This window comes from Hydra vulgaris, chromosome 14, assembly GCF_038396675.1.
Source record: "Hydra vulgaris chromosome 14, alternate assembly HydraT2T_AEP".
Taxonomy (NCBI): Eukaryota; Metazoa; Cnidaria; class Hydrozoa; order Anthoathecata; family Hydridae; genus Hydra; species Hydra vulgaris.
In genome coordinates, this window is record NC_088933.1 from 887,082 (window position 1) to 910,000 (window position 22,919).

General features: G+C 26.4%; 1 protein-coding gene across 2 annotated transcripts in view; it reads right to left on the minus strand.

Moving 5' to 3' along the window:
* The window catches only part of LOC100213547 (adhesion G protein-coupled receptor L4), a 64,899-nt gene that overhangs the window by 26,435 nt on the left and 15,545 nt on the right, over positions 1 to 22,919 (minus strand). For both annotated transcript variants that reach the window (XM_065817748.1, XM_065817749.1), the window contains 7 exons: positions 12,366 to 12,454; positions 11,739 to 11,900; positions 11,009 to 11,077; positions 10,776 to 10,887; positions 4,880 to 4,966; positions 4,665 to 4,728; positions 4,236 to 4,362 (listed from right to left, as the gene is read on the minus strand). In XM_065817748.1, the coding sequence (XP_065673820.1) occupies positions 4,236 to 4,362; positions 4,665 to 4,728; positions 4,880 to 4,966; positions 10,776 to 10,887; positions 11,009 to 11,077; positions 11,739 to 11,900; positions 12,366 to 12,454 (710 nt within the window). The remainder of the gene's footprint in view (positions 1 to 4,235; positions 4,363 to 4,664; positions 4,729 to 4,879; positions 4,967 to 10,775; positions 10,888 to 11,008; positions 11,078 to 11,738; positions 11,901 to 12,365; positions 12,455 to 22,919) is intronic.

The following is a 22,919-nucleotide window of genomic DNA, read 5'->3' on the forward strand; positions in this document are numbered from 1 at the left end:
TGAATTATTGATAAAACATGTTGTTGTAAATAACAAATGAATTAAGGATAAAATGTGTTGCTGAATGTAACAAATGAATTTAGGATAAAATGTGTTGCTGAATGTAACAAATGAATTTAGGATAAAACGTGTTACTGAATGTAACAAATGTATTGAGGGTAATATGTGTTCTGAATAAATTGGTTTATTTAAGATTTTTAAATAATTGTAATAGACTGTGGAAAATATGAAATATGCAATTATTATTTAAGATTTATATTGAGGGTAAAATGTGTTGCTGAATTTTCAACCCTATTGAGGATTCAGCCACTACCAAGTATAAGTTAACATTCGGCTCACTTTGGGAAATGTTCTTTTTATATTGAATAACATAATAAATTTTAAAAGATTCAAATCTTTTTTCCTTTTCTTGGGAAAAGCAAAAAAGTATATTTCATGTGTCCATTTAAATTGATTGGAAAGTAGTACAGAACGACACATAAAACTTCATCTTGCATCATAAATTTACCTAACAACAAAAGTGCCATTTTTAAATGCGTTTCCGTTTTTTAACCATTTCTTTTTGGAAAAGAGTTTTGCAATGTTTTAAGATATTAGATTGTATATTATAATAATTTACAATATTGTATATAATAATAATTTACAATATTGTATATAATAATAATTTACAATATTGTATATAATAATAATTCACAATATTGTATATTATAATAATTTACAATATTGTTCATATCTAATGTGAATAAAATATTGAGATACTAGGTTTTCACATGATATTTATTAAATAACTGTTTTCAGACTTTTTTTAAATGTTAAAAATGAATGCAAAACAGGGATCTGGACAACCACCATAAAAAGTACTCATAATATTGTAACTAGAAAAGTGAAAGATATGCTGAACAACCTAGTGAACTACCAGTTAGTGACCTCCCAACATATAAACAGATAGTTTAATATGCTTAGAAGATTGAAAAAGAAGTAATTACAACTGAGAAAATTGACTCTTGACCATAACTTATAAATTGACTTATAAAGGAGAAACCTCTATGAAATAAGATTTACAGAATGATTATTAATAATTTACAAACTTTTTCTAAATCATTTATTTCTTTTTTAAATTTAAAGTTCCAGTTTTAGAAAGAGAATGTTTAAAAGACTAAAAAGCTAAGCAACGGTCATTAAACTGATAAATAGCCTGATTAGATAAGAAAGAGAAAACAAAGGTTTTAAGAATTATGATGGTTTATTCGAGAGCAAAGAACCCTACAGATAAACTGTGCACAATCACAAAGTATATTGCCCAAGTTCTCTGCCTTATGTTGTTTGCACATAAAGAGCCTGGTCTTTATAAAGATACTCATAGACTTTTTCATAAGACAATAGAGCTAGTTAAAAATCAGAGAAAACTCTTATTGGTGCCTTCAAGAAATCTTTCTCTACTCTCTAAAGATGATGAAAAAGATATAAGGGACCAAGCTATCAAGCATATTCTGCACATATGGCATTTAAGAGAAGTAAATCCTAAAGAAAAACAAAAAAATCACGCAAAAAAAAAAGGCTTATTGAGGATGAAGAGTGTTCCCTAAATGTAGAAATGTAGAAAACTTGATTCTTTTTTTCCATTTGCTTCCAGTGTTCATTGCTAAACCTATTTCAGCTTTGAATTTATTCATATTTTCTGCTTGAATTGCTTTATCTTTGAGACTGTTACACAAATGCTTCGACATGTGTTTGTGTCTTATGAAATGGATAGCAGACATTCCAGCACAACATTTCTGATGGATGTTTTTGAAATGAGTGTTCCACTTAAGGTCATTTTGTAATGTCACAACGAGAAGTTTGAGTAAGGGTTTCTAACTTACTACCAAGAACAAATATTTGCAAACCCTTGGAACATTAAGTTTTAGCGTTGTTGACATGCATTTTAGCACTTAATGACTAATTAAACTATTGAGTTTTTCTTGCAATTTATAGGATTTATTGCGTTTAACATGTAATAATGAAGTGTCATCAGTGTACAAGTTTAAGAGACTTTTGAATTGATCAAGGATTGACATACCAATGACAACCATGGCCAAGAGAAATGATTAAAGCACAAACCCTTGTGGAACTCCACTAGTGGTATTAGTCCATGGAACAGAAATCTGAGAGACACAGGAAACAACAACCCTTTGAGAAGGGTTAAATAAATGCGATGTAATCTATGTTAAAGCAGTGTCCTGTAAATTTAAATTCATTTTAAGCTGCAAGGAGTACAACTAGTTGACAGATTTTGTCAAATGCTTTTTCAGTCAAATTTTTTGTTTACGAAGGTACCAATTAATTCAATGGCTTTTAAGAGAGTAAAGTTTTTAGGACCAACCAACCGCTTTGATGTTGCTATTGTTGTAGTTAGTTTTTCTTTTAAAGTAAGGTAATCGTGTTGGTTTTTTGAAAGTGCATTAAATTAAAGTGGATTGGACAGATCATAAAGTAACAATTGCATGTCAACGGATATAAATATGTTATATATATATATATACATATATATATATATATATATATATATATATATATATATATATATATATATATATATATATATATATATATATAATATATATATATATATATATATATATGTAAATTATTATTTTATAAACATCAATTAATACGAGTTTCTCTCGATATAAATTTATTTTTATTTTTATTAAAGAAATTTTCGCTGGATTGTTGTGACCAGCGTCTTCAGCTTTAAAGTTTTTTTTTTGTTTGTTTTTTTTTGTTTTTTTGTATCTTATTTTTTAAAAGGCAGTTTTATTTTATGTCAATGGGATGGCTTCATCTTTTTCTGTCATAAGTGCGCCATAAATGGCGTCCAAAATTTTGTTTTTTTGTATCTTATTTTTAAAACGGCAGTTTTATTTTATGTCAATGTTTATGTTTTATTTTATGTCAATTTAGACGAGGGTCAATATGTGTCAACAAAATTTTGGACGCAATTTATGGCGCACTTACGTCAGAAAAAGATGAAGCCATCCCATTGACATAAAATAAAACTGCTGTTTTAAAAATAAGATACAAAAAAAAAAAAAAAAAAGACAAAAAAAAAAAACTTTAAAGCTGAAGAGGCTGGTCACAACAATCCAGCGAAAATTTCTTTAATAAAAATAAAAATAAATTTAGTATCGAGAGAAACTGGTAATAATTGATGTTTATAAAGTAATATATATATGTATATATATATATACCTATAAGAGCTTAAACTATTAGAGTATGTATATATATATATATATATATATATATATATATATATATATATATATATATATATATATATATATATATATATATATATATATATATATATATATATATATATAAAAGAGATATATTTGAAACTGTTAGAGATATATACATTTATACATATAGATTTATAAATATACATTACTTATATATATAAATATGTTTTATATATATATATATATATATAATTATGTTATATATATATATATATAAATATGTTACATATATATATATATATAAATATGTTATATATAAATATGTTATATATATATAAATATGTTATATATATATATATATATATATATTTATATATACATATATATATATTAATATGTTATATATATATATACGTATATATATACATACTTATATATATAAATATTTGTATGTATATATATATATATATATATATATATATATATATATATATTTATATATATATATATGTTTATATATATATATATATATATATATATATATATATACATATATATATATATATATATATATATATATATATATATATATATATATATATATATATATATATATATATATATATATAAATTTGTAGAAAATCACTTAACAAAATTTTTTTTTTATAAGTGATTTTCTACTAATTTATAATAGCTGTTTTTTTAAGAACTCTATTTTGTAGAATACATTTGAAAGTTCTTTATATATAAATACATATATATATATATATATATATATATATATATATATATATATATATATATATATATATATATATATATATATATATATATATATATATATATATATATATATATATATATATATATATATATATATATATATATATATATATATATATATATATATATATATATATATATATATGTGTGAGTGTGATATATGTGTAATGAAGAAATAATAAGAGAGAATTATATTTAAATTTAAAATAAATTTTATAAAATTTGTTTAACCTTTTCTAACTTTTGAACAATGACAACAGGATTTTTAAATGGTGAAGGACGTTGAGGAAATATTGAAACTGTCATAATCTTTGAATTAAGTGTAAGATTCGAGCCACTTTTTTGGAGCTTAGACCCTCTATTAACAACAGAAGTCTTATCAAAAATGCAAATAAAGAAAAGATTATTTTTATAATTATTTACCTTTTAAACTTATTAAATACATCAAAACAAATTAATAAAAAAAACATGTAAATTCTAAATTCAAAATATGTAAATTCTAAAATCAAGTGTAAAAAAAACATGTAAACTCTAAATTGAAATGTAAAATAAATCATGTAAATTCTAAATTTAAATGTAAAAAAAAATAAAAAACACATAAAATTTAAAATTCAATAAAAACATGTAAATTTTAGATATGTCAATAAGCTACCAACTTACTCAGGAATACCAATAAGCTTATCTAATCTATTAAAAGTTGCAACAACCAAAGTGGATCTCCCATCTAAAAGTTTAAAATAAAGCCTATAGAAATAAATTCAAAATTTGCTGCAAATACAACAATGTTTGTTTTCGAGAGTTATTATGTTGATGTGCACTTTACTAAAAAAAAACTAGAACTTTAAAAATGGATAATAAAAGGAAGTACACCATACCATCAGTCATATATTCAGGGACTTGCACAGTATTTTCTAGAGATCTAAGAACTTTTTCACCAGGCAGAAGTGTTTTGATATTTACAACTAAAAACAAAATTATTTTATAAAATTTATTATATAAATTATTTATAAAATTATTTTATAAAATATATATATATACATATATATATATATATATATATATATATATATATATATATATATATATATATATATATATATATATATATATATATATATATATATATATATATGAAGACCTTAGTGGAAAAACCGGCGTTGTCACATTTAAAAAGTATTGAGAAAGTATTTATTGATCATTAATAAAAGTCTTTATTTAAAGCAAATGAAACTAAGCAATTTAAAAAAATTTATATTATAATTATTTTATTTAAAATTTATTCAAAAACAAAACATTGTAATTTTTTATACAAAAATTTTTTTTCTTTGCTTTAAATAAAGACATTTATTAATGATCAACAAATACTTTCTCAATACTTTTTAAATGTGACAACGCCGGTTTTTCCACTGAGGTCTTCATATATATATATATATATATATATATATATATATATATATATATATATATATATATATATATATATATATGCATATATGTATGTATTTTTCTATCAATTAAGTTATACAAAAAAAACTCATCAACTTTATTGAAAGTCCTATGAATGCTTTAACTAAAAATTAGCGGGGACATCATCAACCATTAGAATGAACTATTGGTGTAGTGGTAGAGCGTTTGCCTCATAAGCGAGAAGTTAAGAGTTCAATCCCAACATGCCCCTGGTAGTACCACTCTCAAAATTGTTTCTCCACGCAGCAGCCTTGTTCGTCAAGGTTCATGTACCATAACTAAAAGTAGCCTCCTCGACTGTAGTGGCATCACCTTGGGAGGTGAATTGAAATAAAAAAAGATGGTGTCATTCTTTCTAACATCATTATCAACATAGTGATAAAGTGGCTGTTCGAGTGCCTCCTTGTTATCTAATCTTTCATTGTGCAAACTGTTGCATAAATGATTGAAATAATAATTTTTAGCGAATATAAATTTAACATAGAGTATTTCTAGTGATGACATGGTCAAACCAGTTAAATATGCAGTGCAAAGAAAAAAGGTTCATATCTGTTTCTGCCCACTAACTTAGCTGACGGGTATTCAATTAGAATGGTATCTAAACACATTGGAGACCTGAAGGTTCAGAGTCCATTCCCATTATGTGCAAAGAAGGTACAGCAAGAATTCTTTTCCACTCTAAAAGCTTAGAAAAAGGTGTGTTCTTATGTATTATTAAATTTTAAATAAGGTTTCCTGAAATACTTTTCTGATCTGATGAAGTTTTGATACCCGAATTTATACTTTTAGAAATCGAAAAAAAAATATAAAATCTTCTTTAAAAAAAAAGTATTCTTCGTTGTATTTTACAAGAAATTAAATGCAAATAATATTTTTAGACAACTCCAAGTTAATTTGATACTTGTTTCATAGTCATTATTTTGCATAGATCCTATCTGCAGTGCAGATTTTTTACTTTTCAGGGGGAGCATTAAAGATAAATTTTATAAGGTTTTACTGAATAAAAAGTTCTTTAGGCTTTCTAGTTCTTCAGACTTTCTTTTTTTATTTTAAAAATTAGAAAGTGGTGGTGTTAGTGATGCGGTTTCAATAAAAAATAGGTGGTTTATCCCCTACTTTACCCAATTTTAATAACACTATTAAAACACTTTTTAAAAAAAATAGGCTTAACAAAATTTTTTTCTTCGTTTTAAATACAGGAAATAACTCTCTATGTAGAGCTCTAGCTCTGATATACCAACCTCTTGTATCTGATCCAATTACCAACCAAAATAAAAAAGAAATTTATGTTCTCCTAATTTTTTTTTGTTGGAATTTGGAATTACTACATTTTTTTACACCTTTTTAAAAAAACACTTGTTTTAATCGTAGGTAGTTTAATTTTATATAATGAGTGTTCACATCCGTAAAATAATAGACATTATCTTTATAAAAGAATCATGGAAAATATTAATTAACAAAAACAAGTTGTTCTTGTTAACCTATATAACATAATACAGTATTACTAATACTGTAAAAGCACTTGTCCATGGTTAGATTGCATCTAAAGGATGAAAACTTAGATGTCAAAACTTAGACTTACCTTATATGAACTGTACTTTTCTTGCTTTCATTCCAGCGAAGTCAATTTTAAATTCTTTTAAATTGAAATATTTTAAAGTCAAAATACAGATAAATAAAACAAGTGTATATTTAAAAATGTACATAGAAGTGGGCAATGACTGTTTGTGTGATAGGTAAATCAAGAAACAGTTTAAGGCAGTCTTAGTATAAGAAGTTTTAAAATCTGTAATATATTCTGAAATGACTCTAATTATATACATACTTTTAGAGTTTTTATTCATCTTAGTCTAGTTTTTAGAGTTTTTATTCATCTTAATGTAAATTTTAAATCTCTATGCAGTTTTTTTTAGTTTTCTAGATGCACTGTCACTTGTTTTACAGCATGTTCAGTACTTTATGTATGAATTTTGAGTTATTAAGGGCGTAAATCTGAGCAATAAGTTATCTTTAGTAAGTGAACAAGTAAAAACAGGTTCTTGTACTTCTTCATTTTCCCATTTAACTAGTTCTTGAAGAGCAGTTGCTGCAAAGTTAAGTTTAGGTATTTTTCTAGGTTGAATTTGCATATCTCCAAGGATATTGTTATGCCTTTGTTTCAAAATATGGTCAACTGCAAAGTTGTGGTCTTCTGCATTACTACTGGATAACAAAGAGATTAAAATACTTTTGTGGTTTCCATACCAAGCTCCTAACTGGATGTAGGTAGTTACAATTTCTTTTACCCTATCAGATTGATTTCTGAGAATTCTTAATAGAGAAAGAATGTGATAGGGAGCATTTTAAAGCTTATCTTTTACTTTTATATTAAAAGTTTAAAGTAAAATTGTAAACAGAATAAGACAAGTAACTCTAGATTTTTTAAATTCTGCTCAGTCAAGTCAAGTTTCCTTGTCCACATAAAGGCTATTGTCATGCCAGTAGTGAGCCATCTAGCATGACTTAAGAAGTTATATCAAATTTCTCTTAGATTAGGTGGCAGCACACCAATCTTAACTGCTTTAAATAGCTTGTAGGATTGTTTTTGATCTGTTGACATATTATTTTGTATTGTTATCTGCAATGTCAACAAAGCTCTCTCAGTCTGGAAGAGCCTTGAATTAAGGATTATACTCCATTTTATTATTATCAGGAAGGAATTTTCCCACAGAACCTACCAATCCAGTACTACATATGTTGGTCAATCAATACCCTATTAGGTGTCACAAAAACATCTCATTTGAATGAAGCATGCATACAGCCCAAGGGTACTTGTGACCTAACAGTTTTTCAAGATGCGATACAGCACCACCTTTCCAGCCGTTGTTAATTGAAGTACTATCTACTCCAAATACTAAACATGATTCAGTAAGATTATGTTGCTTCAACAAAAAATAAACACCTTCAGCAATCTTTTTAGCTGGCTTATCTGGATGAAAAGGTACATCCAGGGTAAAATGACCAAGATACATCTGTGCATTTGTATCATCTATTATTACTCTTATTGATTCTTTCCTTCCATCAAAGTAAACACCAATATTATCTGCATTTTGAAGTTTTGAATTATCACTTTTACTTGCATCCACCATAACTTTTTTCCTTGCTCTTGTCAACTTAGAAAAATCACAAGAAAGGTAGGAGAATTCAAGGGTGAGAGATCCTGCTTCAAATAAATCTTTCAGATTTATTTGAAGCAGGATCTCTCACCCTTTAACTTGTAGAATTTGCTGCATTTGCAGCAGGTGAAATAAAACTAAAAAAGAAAACTAGTCTATGTTTATTTTTATTAACTTATCATCCAAGCATTTGCTGCTCAATAAAACAATTAAATATACAATCACCTTATGCTAGCCATAGCTGTGTTTTTTATTGACATGGTGTTTTTTCTTGACTTCTTATCTAAAAATCTTGTTACAAGATTAGCATAAATGCCTAACTTTTCTTTTAGAATCCTTTCACCAACAACTTTGTTCCATTATCTGTTTTAAAGTAAACTAAATATTAGCTGAATCATAGTTTTTGTTGAAAAGAGAGCTAGGAAAAATATTTTCTTTATCTAATTCTATACCGTCTTTTTCTTATTTTCATGAGCTAAAACCAAACATTTACAAATATTAAAGTTTATATATATATATATATATATATATATATATATATATATATATATATATATATATATATATATATATATATATATATATATATATATATATATATATATATATATATATATATATATATATATATATATATATATATATATATATATATATAGTTATGATAGTATACTATATAAACAAATATATATTTACCTTAAAAAACAATTGCTCATGCTATAGTTTTGTAACTCTTTTCTGGTAGCCTTCTTTATCACTGACTTTTCTCTTTTTATTTTTTTATATATTTTATTGTCTCAATGTTATCAGCAACTTTTGTATGTCAGACTTTTTCATCTGTCTAATTTCTTCTGGATGTCAGAACTTTTTTACCTGTCTTATTTCCTCTGCAGACTTTTCGCCTGTCTTATTACTTTGACTGTACAGCCATCTGAGCCCCATAGTTCATAACTTTTTTAGTAAAAACACAGGTGCAATTTATATGTGCTTTATTTTTACAATTTGCCAGGGAAATACACAAGACAGATCATTCTAACATGATCTGTCTCGTATATGTCCCTGAAATGTGAGGACATGAGGTGAGGTCCATAAGTTTATTTAACTTCAATATAAGTTCTTCTTTAAACTTTACATTAGTTTTTTCCCATGCAACATTTTCTACTTTCTCCCAAAGAGTTTTTATTCAACAACAAAGATTTCTCACCAATAATAACTGGTTGTTGAAACTTAACACTTGCTTCTCTCTGAATATTTGCTCTGTTTGAAGGCAGCTCACTAGGAATAAAATCCAGGTTCAATAAACTCTAAAGTTCTGGTGATGGATGAATGTCTTGTCTTTCGATATAATTTATGAACAACTTGATTAAATAACAAGTAACAAATAAAATAATAACAGACTAAAATCAAATAAAGATATTAAATAATGGAGAGCTAAGTCATAACCTATTTTAAAATTGAATCAGCACTGTGCTCTTTTCTAATACAAAAAATTATTTATTTTTATTTCATACAAATTTTATTTCATATTAATGTAAAAATTTGGATATCAAGATGTTTTCAAAAAGTTGTCCATCGCAAACCTACCTTGAAATTTAATTTTACATAAGAATACACTTTTTCCTAAGCTTAAATTTTATTTTTTTCAAAAACATAAGAATCTCATTGTACCCTTTTTGAACAAGGATTTGGGGTTTAGACAGGAAAACATGTTTGTTTTTATAAATAATAATGGAGGTTTTGAGTCCTTTCCCATTATGAGCAAATAGTTTTTTAAGCAACTTAAACAAATTTAGTCTTGATTGCTAAGCAGTATATAGTTAATTTTAAATCACTTTAACAGCTGCTTTAAGTTCTGCAAATTTAATTCAAATGGTCACCCAGCAGGATCTGAATAAACCATATACAGAAGTAACAATGCAGAATCTTCATTAGCCCTGACAGACCACTTCATGCTTCATATATTCTTAAATCACAAAAACTTCCAGAACTTTCTACATATTTTCAGAAAAAAAGCCTATTGTCACCTCAAAGTCAACTCGAATGATTTCTCCCGTGCAAGCTTTTTCACTAACAATTGGCTTTGCTTATTATAAATACTGAAAAATTATTTTTAACAAATTATTTGAAAAAAAAAATCGAAGAAACTTGCCCATATTTTCAGATAAAATTACTTTTGAAGTGTGGTTGTTAAGTTGAAATGAAGTTTCAATAACATCATCTGTAGCCCTTAACAACTTTATAGCATCTTTAGACTGCTTTTCCTAAAGATAAGACAATCAGTAATTTATTTAATAATTTTTATTTTAATAATTATTTATTTAATAATTTTTTTTTTTAATTTATCAATTTCAAAATTAAGTTTTAACAAACTTAAAACCAAACCTGAGGTAAATCATTCCAAAACATTGTAGAATTTCTATCCAATAAATGACTTGTTATATTTAACATAGTCTAAAAATGTTTATCAAATTATATTATAAATACTATTATTATTTCCTTAAATTATTATTATTAATAATGTTGTTATTATCATTATTGTTATTATTGTTATTATTATTATTAATAATATTATTATTATTATTATTATTATTATTATTATTATTATTATTATTATTATTATTATTATTATTATTATTATTATTATTTCCTTTATAAATAAATACAATATCTAGGTATTTATGAGAATTTACAAAAACCCGCAAAAAATTAAATATTATTAAAAATTTATTAAATGCATAAATTTAACATTTAAATTTGTCTAAAAACAAAGTATAAAAAATGATTAAAATTAATATTTACATTTTCTACAAAAAATCTGTTAAATTCGCAGAGCACTAGCTTTGTTTAGTTTTTAGTAGTTAGGCACAGAGTTTAAAACCCACTAGATTCTACAACCCATTAGATTCCTACAACCTACTAGATTCCTGGTAGCTCAATTCTTCTTATAGGCCTTGTTCATCAAGTTGCTCGTTTTGGGGTTGTTTGGTTGAGAGAGGGTTAGAATAACATTAAAAAAAGATAACAACTTTTAAACTGTAACAACCTTTCAGCCTTTGGATTTCGAAAATAAAAAAATATAATTTTTTTATTTTATAAGATAAGTTCATCATACCTCAGAGAAGTTAGAGAGTTGTTGAGATAACTTTTGTGAACTTTTCACAAGAGATTCAACAGCATCAATAACACCAGACAGGTCACTACCAAACTGTATACTATCTTTAACATATGAAGAAAGTCGTACAGACTCTTTTGAAATATCCATAAGTGATTTGACCTAGAACAAAATACACTGTAATACTTTATTATTTAAAAAAAAAGGAAAAGACCATTTAAAATTTAAAAATAAAATTCTACTGAACTACAGTTAACCAATTTACTGAATACTAAGCTTAGTCATGGTTACATTTAACTAATTATGTAATTAAAAGTATATAATTTTATAAACAAATTAGCTTACATTTTCATAATAGCCTTACAAAAGTGTTATTTAGAACTCTCTTCAATTCTCAATAAACTATTTAAAAAGTGTTAAATAAGTGGTTCAAACTTTTAAAAACTCTAGAAAACAGATTGACCTCTCTAATAACCCTATGATTAGTCTAAAACTATGAATAATTTTTCTAGATATAAGATTTAAGTCACAATTGGTAGCTGAGATACAAGACTAACAAATGAGAGCATTTATAAAACTAAAACAAATCGGGCTAATGGATATGAAATACAAAAAATTAAAACCTACTTCAGTTAATAAAAAGCTTTTGTCTGATTTACAATTCCTAATATCAGCCTTTTGCCAAACCCCATCAACACACTTCCTGGAGACATTTCCTAAAAATTAAATAAGGTTTTGATTTTTTGTAACAAATTTTGTTATTTTCACATGTTACATTAAAACTGTTATATATTAACAATATAAATGGTGTGTTCTACACCTAACTGATGTTAAAGACTTGCAACTTTATTTAAAAATTTAAAAAAATTTAGAAAAACAGTTTATCAAGTGTTTCAGAAGGAAAAATAGCCAAACCTGTACAATTCATAAATAAGTTTATTCAATCATATGAAGCGATGACACACTTTACATTGGTTGATAGGATGAAAAATAACTTGCATGCCAAATTTCATGAAATGTGTAACATTCAGATTTTTATTTCGGGCTTTCAATGTCATTTTAGTCAATTTCCACAGCCAGATTAAGAGCAATTGGGCTTCTTAGTTATGCCTTTCTAATAGCCAAGCAAAAAAAAAAATTTTCTAAACTTTTTAACAATGACAAATGATATTTTAGGTGATGCCAAAATCAATATTTAATCCGTTCCCACACTTCTTGAATCCATGCCATTTTCAATCATTTCCAGTTATGTTGGATTGTTTTGTTTTTAATTAAAGCTAATTAAAAGTCTTTTTTTTTCTAATATATAATAGTTTGGTTATCTGTGATTCTTTGCTTATGCATATAGACATGAAAAATAACTTAATACCCAAGAATAGCATCTTTAAAATAATTCAATACCTAAGAATAACATCTTTAAAAAAGTGCTTTAAAAATACTATCACTTCATTATTTTAAATGTTTTAAAATATAACTAAAAATTATCATCAAGTACAAGAAGAAATAAAGAATTGGAAAACAATTTAAATATGTTTGTTAACGATTTTTAAAAAAAGCAAAATTGATAGTACTTGTTTTATAACTTTAGCACATACAATGTATTAACAATTTATCAAAATTCAAAGTTTAGATACAAACATTACTTCATGTAGCTTTCTTGCACAAAGATGATTCATCAAGATTTATAAGATCGGTGATCACTCTTTAAAATGCTCTTTAATAAAAAACAATTTTTTAACCAGAGAACAAGAGCATTGATTTAATTTTATCAGTCTTTATAAAAAATTTTTACTTTTGTTTTGGTTAAGCATTTTGCACGTCACTTCTTGACACTTTAAATTGTTTTGATATACTATTAGAGAATATCTCTCTAAAAATAGTGCACTTATTTTAACTTTAACAACAGGGTTCCCACCAGATAAAAAAATTGAAATTCCAGGACTATCCAGGACAATTTTTTTATTTTTCCAGGACATTTGCTTTATTATTTCCGGAATTTTTCCAGGACTTACAAAAAAAAAAGTTATTAACTCCAGGACTTTCCGGGACTTTTTTATAGGTATCTCAAAATAAAACAAAAAACGTTACTAAACGTAAATTAATATAGAAATCAAATGAAAATTAAAGAAATACATTACAGCTACATAAATACATTACACTACAGCTACATTAATACAGCTACATAACTAAATGTAAACTCAAAAAATATTTGACAAGGAACTATTTGAAAGGAAACTTTTAATTTGAAAGGAAACTTTTAATGCAATCTATTTCAGAAACATCAGAATCATTTCTATAACTCATAATAAAAATACTGTTTTAGCAAAATAACAAAATAAAAATTAAAACTTTACTCAATAACTGTGTTATGTGTTTGTACTATGTGTACAAAAACAAGTTTTTAAAATTAAGCAGTGGATTTATCACTTTCATGAATCATCTTTTTTTCTACAAAACTACTTTGCTTTTCTGCATTAATGGCTAGCATATCAGACTGCTCTATCAAAGTAATTATTTCACTTTGCAAGATTATGCACTTTGCTCTAACTACCTTATTCTCATCATCCAAAATTTTTCGCTTTAAATTCCCACATTCTTTTTGTTCTCTTTGTGATTGCAAATTCTCATTATATCGACTACTTGCTTGTTTTACATTTTTGCAGCATTTTTTTTATTAATTTTGATACTATTAAGGGATTCTTCAAAAGAAGACAAATAATCTTCAATAAGGCATATGGTAATAAGGGAATTTTCTTTAAGATTTTCGACAAGAAGATGTTTGTTAATACTAAAGCCACATTCAATGGAAGATTGTCCATGTGAAAGCACAAAAACTATTTTAAAAATGCTCCAAACGTCTTGATAAGCTTTATTTGCTCCAATAAATTTAATAGTGAGAAAATGATCAAATAGAGAGAAAATGATCAAGACTATCATTTTTAATATCGAAATCTTGAAATGATTTTCGATTTGAGTCTACTACTTCTAAGTTATAGTATTGATTTATCGCTAGTTCGCAGACTTTGGTGACAAACAGTCATATTTAACTAACTTTTGCAACAGAATTAAAATTTTTTGAAACAAATATTCTTTTTATTTGGATTTAAAATGAAAACTGGGTTAATAGATACTGCATGCGTACTATGACAAACTTCAAAGGGGACTTCTCAAGAAGACCTGTCAACAGACCAGCTAAAAGCTGGCCTGCCTTTAAAAATAACCACTTTTTGATCACTGTAACTTAAATTAGCTTCATTAATTTTTAGCTGAGCAGCAAAATCAATATCAATTTCATTTTTATCCATTAAATTTATTTGAAGCTGCTGGTATAGATTGCTACACTTATTTAAACGTCTTTTAGTATGATTCTCCTCAGAAAGTTGTCAACTATTTCATTAAGTATAATAGCCATAAATGGAAACATAGGTTTATCTGTTTGAAAGCATCTCAAAAAACTATTTAACTTTTCAGAAACCATCCCAAAAAATTTAAGTTTAGCTGGCAAAACAGAACCGCCAACCATGGCTTTCAGCCTCTGCCAACTTTTATTTTTTGAATCAGGTTGTTTGCTTTTCTTAAGACTACTGAAATATATTATAAACTTTTTGTATCCATCAAGTAGTGATTCGGCCTTTTGAGCACACTTCTCATTTTCGCAACACCTATGCCAACAAAACTGCATTGGATAATCAAGTGTTCCAGTGATGTTTTCAAAGGCTGCTCTTCTGCTAGGAGAGTCATGTAGAAATTGCCATATTGTTTTTAATAGCTTATTAGGCTTCCAGCCACTTGCTTTTGCCCCTACTTTATGGAGACCACAGGTTCCAATATCTGTATAGGAACCAAGTTCATTCGCCTATTCCTTTAAATTATCTAGATAAAGCAAGTTTACATTTAGCCCATCTGATGACACTTGTAAAATCTTTGATTTATCTATATCAGAAATACAGTTTCAGAATGTTTGCATAACATCATGTGCTGTCGAGCGCTCCATGAACTCTGAATTAAGACAATAAGTTTTAACCATACTTGTATTGCCATCCCAAAATCTAACTAAAAGGTATATTTGACCCTTCTGAAAACTCTTCATTAATTCATCAAATGAAACAACGCAATAAGATGTATTAGATAGAGAAATGTGCAAGTCATTTTTAAAAAAGGGAGCTAATATTGCAATATAACTGGCCTTGGTGGGTTCACATTGAAACAACTTAGCAATGTCACTATCTGGAAACATTTTGCTAAATAATTTACCAGAATCAGTTGAAGAATTTATTGAATATTTATAATAAACAATATTAAGGACCCAACTAGAGTTGCAACTCAAAAAAAACAGGACTGTCTTAAAAACATGTTTTTAATGGGTTTTTTTGGTTTTTTTAGGTGTCCATTAAATTTTATATATCAATTGTCCTTTAAAAAGTTACAGTGTCAGTAAACCTTCAAAATATACATGTTTTTTATTAAATGTATTTTACCCTATAAAATATTTCTTACAAATTTATAGAGTTGCAACCCACAAAAAACCGTTTTTTTCTTCTTAAAAACTGTTTTTTATAGTTTTTTTTATTTTTAATTTTTTTAGAATTTATTAAATTTAAGATATTAATAATACTTGAAACAGTTTCAGAGGCATTAAACCTTCAAAGTATGAATGTTTTCTATTAAATAAAATGCATATTAAAAAAAAAACAGTGTTAAATATTAAAAAAATTAAGTAATTTTTTTAATATATCTCAAAAAAACTATACTAGTAGCTACTAATTAATTGTAAGTATAACACTACTGAATGAATGAAATAAAAATGTTATTTCAGCAGTGTTATTTCATTCATAAAAATGAATGAAATATCAATGCATTGCAAAATACAAAAATGAACCAACAGTTATATAAAATTTACTTTAATGTTTTATTTACTTTTGTTTATTACTTTTGTAAAATTTTAATAGTTTATTTCTTTATTTTATATATTTTAATTTTAAACAGAGTTTAAAATTAAAATTTTCACTAGTTTTAATTATTGGAATTTAAAATTGAAATAGTTTGGTTTATTTTGAAGATTTAATTTTGTTTTTTATAAGTTTTTTTATCTTGGATTCATTTGAGTTTAGAAAATTTAAATCATTTTTTTCAAATGTTTATTCAAATTGCAATTAGATAGCTAAAATTTTATTTATTCAAAAAGTATTTAAGTAAATAAAAATAACACAATAACTAAGTTTGTATAACTAATGAAAAAAACTTAATATTAAACAATTTTAAAAATATTGTTTATATTTATTTAAAAAAAAAAAGAAATCTAAAAAAAAAATGCCAGGCAGAAAGAAATGTTTTGTAGCTACATTGTTCCATGAGGCACCTTTAGAATCTGGAGGTTCTAAAATTCAACAAGTTTATATGCAAATTTTGCAGCTTAAAGCTATCAAAAAATGGCACTCGAATGACCGAGCACATTGCAAAATGTATGAAATGTGGAGATCAAATAAAAAACAAATATTTGAACGATATGCCTTTTAAACAAAAGAAAGTTCAAACTGAACTAATGATGGAAGAAGATATTCCGGAAAACTTACCTATTTAATGTATGGAAAAAAAGGAAAAAATATGTTTATTATCTGCTATATTGCAAATTCCAATTGAGTCCTTCTTTCGAACCCCAAGCTGTTGTGGAAACCAAAGTAGGTCTACAAGTTTGGAGACTGTAAGCCAAATAAAACCAATTCAGATAAGCCTCCCTTGAAACGATTGCATTCTTCAACAAGAGTTCCATTCACACCTCAGAAAAATAAAATTGCATCCTACATTTTCTCGGACAAAATGACTAATGAACAAATAGTAAGAATTATATTCAGAATATTTAATACTTTCAAATATTCAGCAAACTTTATTTAGTACATAAGTAATTTTTGTAATAACAATTTTTGTACATTTCATGTTTTTACAGGATGAATCGCAAATGGATTTAGCACGCGCTGTCTATGGTACTGGGCGCTCATTAAGAGTTTTTGAAAATAAACTATGGATAGACAGCTTTGCAAAATTGAGACCTGCATTTAAATTACCTAACCGTGATATGTTGTCTAATTCCCTACTTGAAAGGGTTTATAATGAAACCTCAACTACCGTTAAAGAACTTGTGGGAACTGCTTTAAGTGTAGCAATTTTGTGTGATAAGTGGAGCAATATCAGGCAAGGAAAATATGATTTAAAATAGTAGAACTATTTATCTACGTTTTGATTTGTGCACTAGTATAGGAGTATCCAATACCTAGATATTTTTAAACGTTATATAACAAAATTATGTAACAATGTAAGCTACACATATATAATTTAGGATTCTAACTTCATGTGTATAATTCATAAATAAAAAAAATCAGTAATAAAGATAGATTTTACTATTAATTTTAGTTATCATGTATTCAGAATTGTCAGATAGCAAGTTTTATTTTATATTCTCCAAAGTTGTAAAGTTTTTCAAAAATATTTAAATTTTTATAGTTTATTATAATTACTAAATGTATAACTCTTTATTTAGGCGCAGAAAGTCATACTGGCTAATATATGGCAAATATAGTTAAAAAAATAATATGCGATGTTGGACCTATGAAAGTTCTTGGTGTTTGTACTGATAATGCAGCCAATATGAAAAAAGCATGGCAACTAATAGTTACTGAATTTCCTCACATATACCTGGCACATACCTTAAATTTAATTTTTACTGATGCGAGTAACTTGAAATCAATAGCAGATTCCCAAAGAAATTGCACAATGGTGGTAAAAGGGATAAAGAACTCTCATATTTTATCAGCTTTGTTAAAACAACATCAGCAGAAATCAGGACAAATCATTCAACAATCACTAAAGCTTCCAGTAACAACTAGGTTTATTAAAAATTAATTTTATAATAAAATAAAACATAAAAACATAAAAAATAAAACATAAAAAGTATTATTATAAACTTTTAAAAAATTTATATTACATTATAAATCATAATACTTAGTATGGAAATAACATTAGGCAAATAAATATTTAATTATAAATAAATATATTCTTCAGATGGGCTTCAATTATACATTGTATGGAAAGTCTTCATAACAACAGATTAGCACTACGGGGATTAGCTATTGACGATGAAGCAAAATCTCTTGCTAAGCCTATTCAAAATCTATTGTTGTCAGAAGTGTTCTGGGATAAAGTGGATAAGTTTATCAAGTTATTAAAACCAATAGCCATAGCCATTGCAGCAGTTGAAGGAGATAAATCAAGTCTCTCCATTGTTGCAAAAACATTTTCAGATTTAGAAAAGTCTTTTCAGGACAATATCCTTTGCAGTCCAATTCTAAAAAGCGAGGAAAATGCTATGATGGAAATAATTGCCAAAAGAAGGAAATTTCACATTCGAAACATTCATCTTGCTGCAAATTTAGTGGATCCACATTATAAAGGATGTCATATCTCTGGAGATGAAATGGTGAGTATTTTCAGAATTTAATCCTCATTTAAATTAATTGAAAAAAAAGGAAATTATATTTAAAATGAATTAAGATGCCTTATTTAAAACATCTTCTATAGATTGATGCCATTGAAACGCTACATAAATTAGGAAAAATGGATTCTTCCTTTAAAGAATGTGATGACAAAATTTTGGCTGATTATAGATCAAAGGAAGGACTTTTTGCAAAACCTTTTATATGGGCTCAAGTAAAACATTCATCTCCTGTAAGTTGGTGGAAGGGAATATGTTGTTCTTGTGCTCCAATACTATCAAATATTGCAAGTAAAATTTTATTACTTCCACCAACAAGTGCTGCAGTCGAAAGATCATTTAGTAGACAATCTTGGATCCACAATCAAAAACGGAATAGATTAACAAATGACAGAGCTTCAAAATTAGTATTTATATCACATAATTTACAACTCAAAAATCTAAAATGTAATGCAGAATCATCAACAAGTCAAAGCCAAGAATTTTTTCTGGACAATGGTACTTCACAGAGTTTAGAGTCAGAGGTATCAAGTGACTCTGAAGAATACGGATTTGACTTTACAATAGAAGACCTTAATGAACAAGAAAGCCAGAATACAGAGTCTTTTGTTAATTAAAAATAAATTTTTCAAGTGATGTACTATATATTTATCATATATCATGTTACTATTATATATTGTATTACATTTATAATAAAAATAGAAATTAAATAAAAGTAAATATTTTTTTTTATTCTAAAAAAACAAAAAAAACTATAAAAAACAAAATAAAACACAAAAAAAACGTTTTTTTTGCAAAAAAAACACAATTAAAAAAAAACGGTTTTTTTTGCAACTCTAGACCCAACAAACTTCAGCTTCAAGTACAGATATATTTATTAGCATTTCATTAATTGTTTTTTGGTGTTCTGCTTTATTTGAACATTCTGACATATACTCACTAACTTGAACAGTGTTAGGAGCAGCTGGCATCAATGACTTGATATTGTTAGCAGAAGGAGATCTATCTATGTGTTTATTTATGTAACCAATGTTTATATTTTTTCAACAAGCCATTTTACTTGAAAAACACATTTATTTTTAGGCATTTTCTAATTATTTTATCTGAAAATGAAACAAAAAAACTTAAACATTTTAGGAGCCAAAAAGAATTTAGAATCACTAATATTTCATACTTTTAAAAATTATTCAAAACTATACAACAATGCAATAATATATAGTAATAAGGAAGTTTTTTTAAGAATCTTTAAAGTACAAATTTCAAAAACAATATAAGAATCAGATTTTCCACAAAAATTATGCATTAGAGCAGTTGTATTACTTTAATTTACTATAATTAGTGTTGTAGTTGTATTGTTGTCGTATTGTTTTTCTTTACTTAAAAAAAACAACAAAATATAAAATATTATCCCATTTTCCAGGACTATTCCAGGATGTTACAGAATAATTAAAAAAATCCAGGACTTTCCAGGACTACTTTCAAATTTCAGGACTTTCCAGGACTGGTGGGAACCCTGAACAAAGCTATCAGAACCCCACTTTCTACTCACTACCCTGATCACTCTTAAGGCAACCTGACAGTGGTAAAAAAAATAAAAAGATCTTCAAAAAAAAAAAAATTTTTTTTGTATCCAAGGTAATAACATCAGAAATCAACAATAAGTAGAAAAATTTTTTTAAATGTTTTAACTTTTTGACCACTACTGTACATATTTGACCACTACTGTACATATTTGACCAAATAATAATGACAAAGAGCAAGAAAACATTGAATATTTTAAAAACTGTAAATTGAGAGACAAGAGAGAATTCAAAAGAATTGTTGTGCGAGGAAAGAAATTAATTGAAAGTTTTCAGGGTATAAAAGGGAAGATGCAGTAAAAGAATTTGACTTTGCTGAGTGAGAAGTCAAGAAGGAACGGGTTTTGGTTGATGCAACTAGAGGTGATAGCTCATTTTAACAACAACCATGATAGTATTAGTAGAAAAGAGAAAAAAATGCCATTTTACGAAAATGGAACAGTGGCTCAGGTAGAACCCTGCAAGTCCAGCTACATTTACAATACAATTTTGGACATTATCTAGAAGAAAAAAAGGGATCATTAGAGCAAACAGCCTAAATGTGACAACAGTTTTCCATATAGGAACGAATAAGAGATTTGTATGTAGGTAGAAAACCAAGAGTAAGGAAATTGTAAATATAATAAAGAGAGGCAACCTTAGCAGATGCTAACTATGCCATAGATTGTAAATATAGTTTCCATGAGAGCTCAGTAGTGAATGGTTATCTGAGAAGACCAAAAGTAGAGGACTCAGTGAAAGAATTGCCATTCATCAATATAGGAATCAGGGATGCGGAGCCCCAAATAGGACTCCCGATTTGAAAGTCACAAAAAGATTACTTTATCCTAGGTTTTGGTATCCAGGAGCTCTAAAAATATAAGAAAAAAATTAAGACTTTAAGGTTAGAGGAACAATCATTTTTGAACCCGGAGTCCTTAGGTATAATGGCGGCAAGGACTCTAGGACTCCGGGCTAAAAAACAATAAGTTTCAAGTCATTAAATTTCATAAACTTTTTCTTATAGCAGATCATAAGTTAACAATTATGTTTAGAGCTTCTGGACACTACAGACTTGGAAAAAGTAGAGATATAAAGCTGGAGTCCTTTTGGGACTCCGCATCTTTGATAGGAATATCAACAACATTGTGATATTGTTTGCAGTAATTAACTGAGTTAAGTTGGAGTTAAAATTCTAAAGCTACTGCGACTCCAAGCTGTTACAGAAGAGAGATCAATTTCAAAATCAGCTGTTCTAAGCAAACAAAAAGTGAAGACTTTTTTTCAAAAAGTGAAAACTTTCAAGACACAAATATATAGTTGTCATAAACAAATAGAAACACTTTAAATGTAAGATTGTCTAGAAGTTTATTAATATAGATAAGAAAAAATACAGACCCAAGGATAGAATCCTGTGGGACCCCAAATGTTGACTTTAATACTGCGGTTTAATAATGCTCTAATAACTACAATACTGATTCAATATTCTAAATAATATGTTTTTATGTCACTTTTTGGGTTAAAAACCAAAACAATTTTAAACAAGTATGACACACAAAAAAATAATTTTCTCCCAAAAAAAATTTGGTACAAATGGTGTTACTTAATATAAATCTTAATATAAATCTAATAAAAAATCTTAGAAAAATTTAAAAAAGTCTTGAAAGTTTTATTAGTACTATATATGTTATTTATTATTTAATGTAACATTTGGTCTTAGTTACACAGCTAGTTACTGGTCTTAGTTATTCTTATTTTATTAACTAACTACAAATTGTAAAAATAAAACCAAGGTATTTATACTGAATTTGCATGATAAGTTTTTTTAATATGGTATAACCTCTTCGTAGAAAAAGACACCTGCATACCCTTTCACAAGGCTATTAAATAAAAAAATTTACATCAAAACTTGAAAAAAAAAAACTTTTAATTATGCAAATTTTTGTTCTTATTTCAGTGTACTTTAGGTACTAAAGACACTAATCAGACACCAACACAACATCAAAGCTTAAACATAATGTAAATTAAATTGGATTTTTAAAACAGTTTTAATATACTTAACCATTTAAAAAACCCAAATAGTTAATAATAAAATATTTCTATATAATTAGAATTCATTAGGTTTATTTGTAAAAC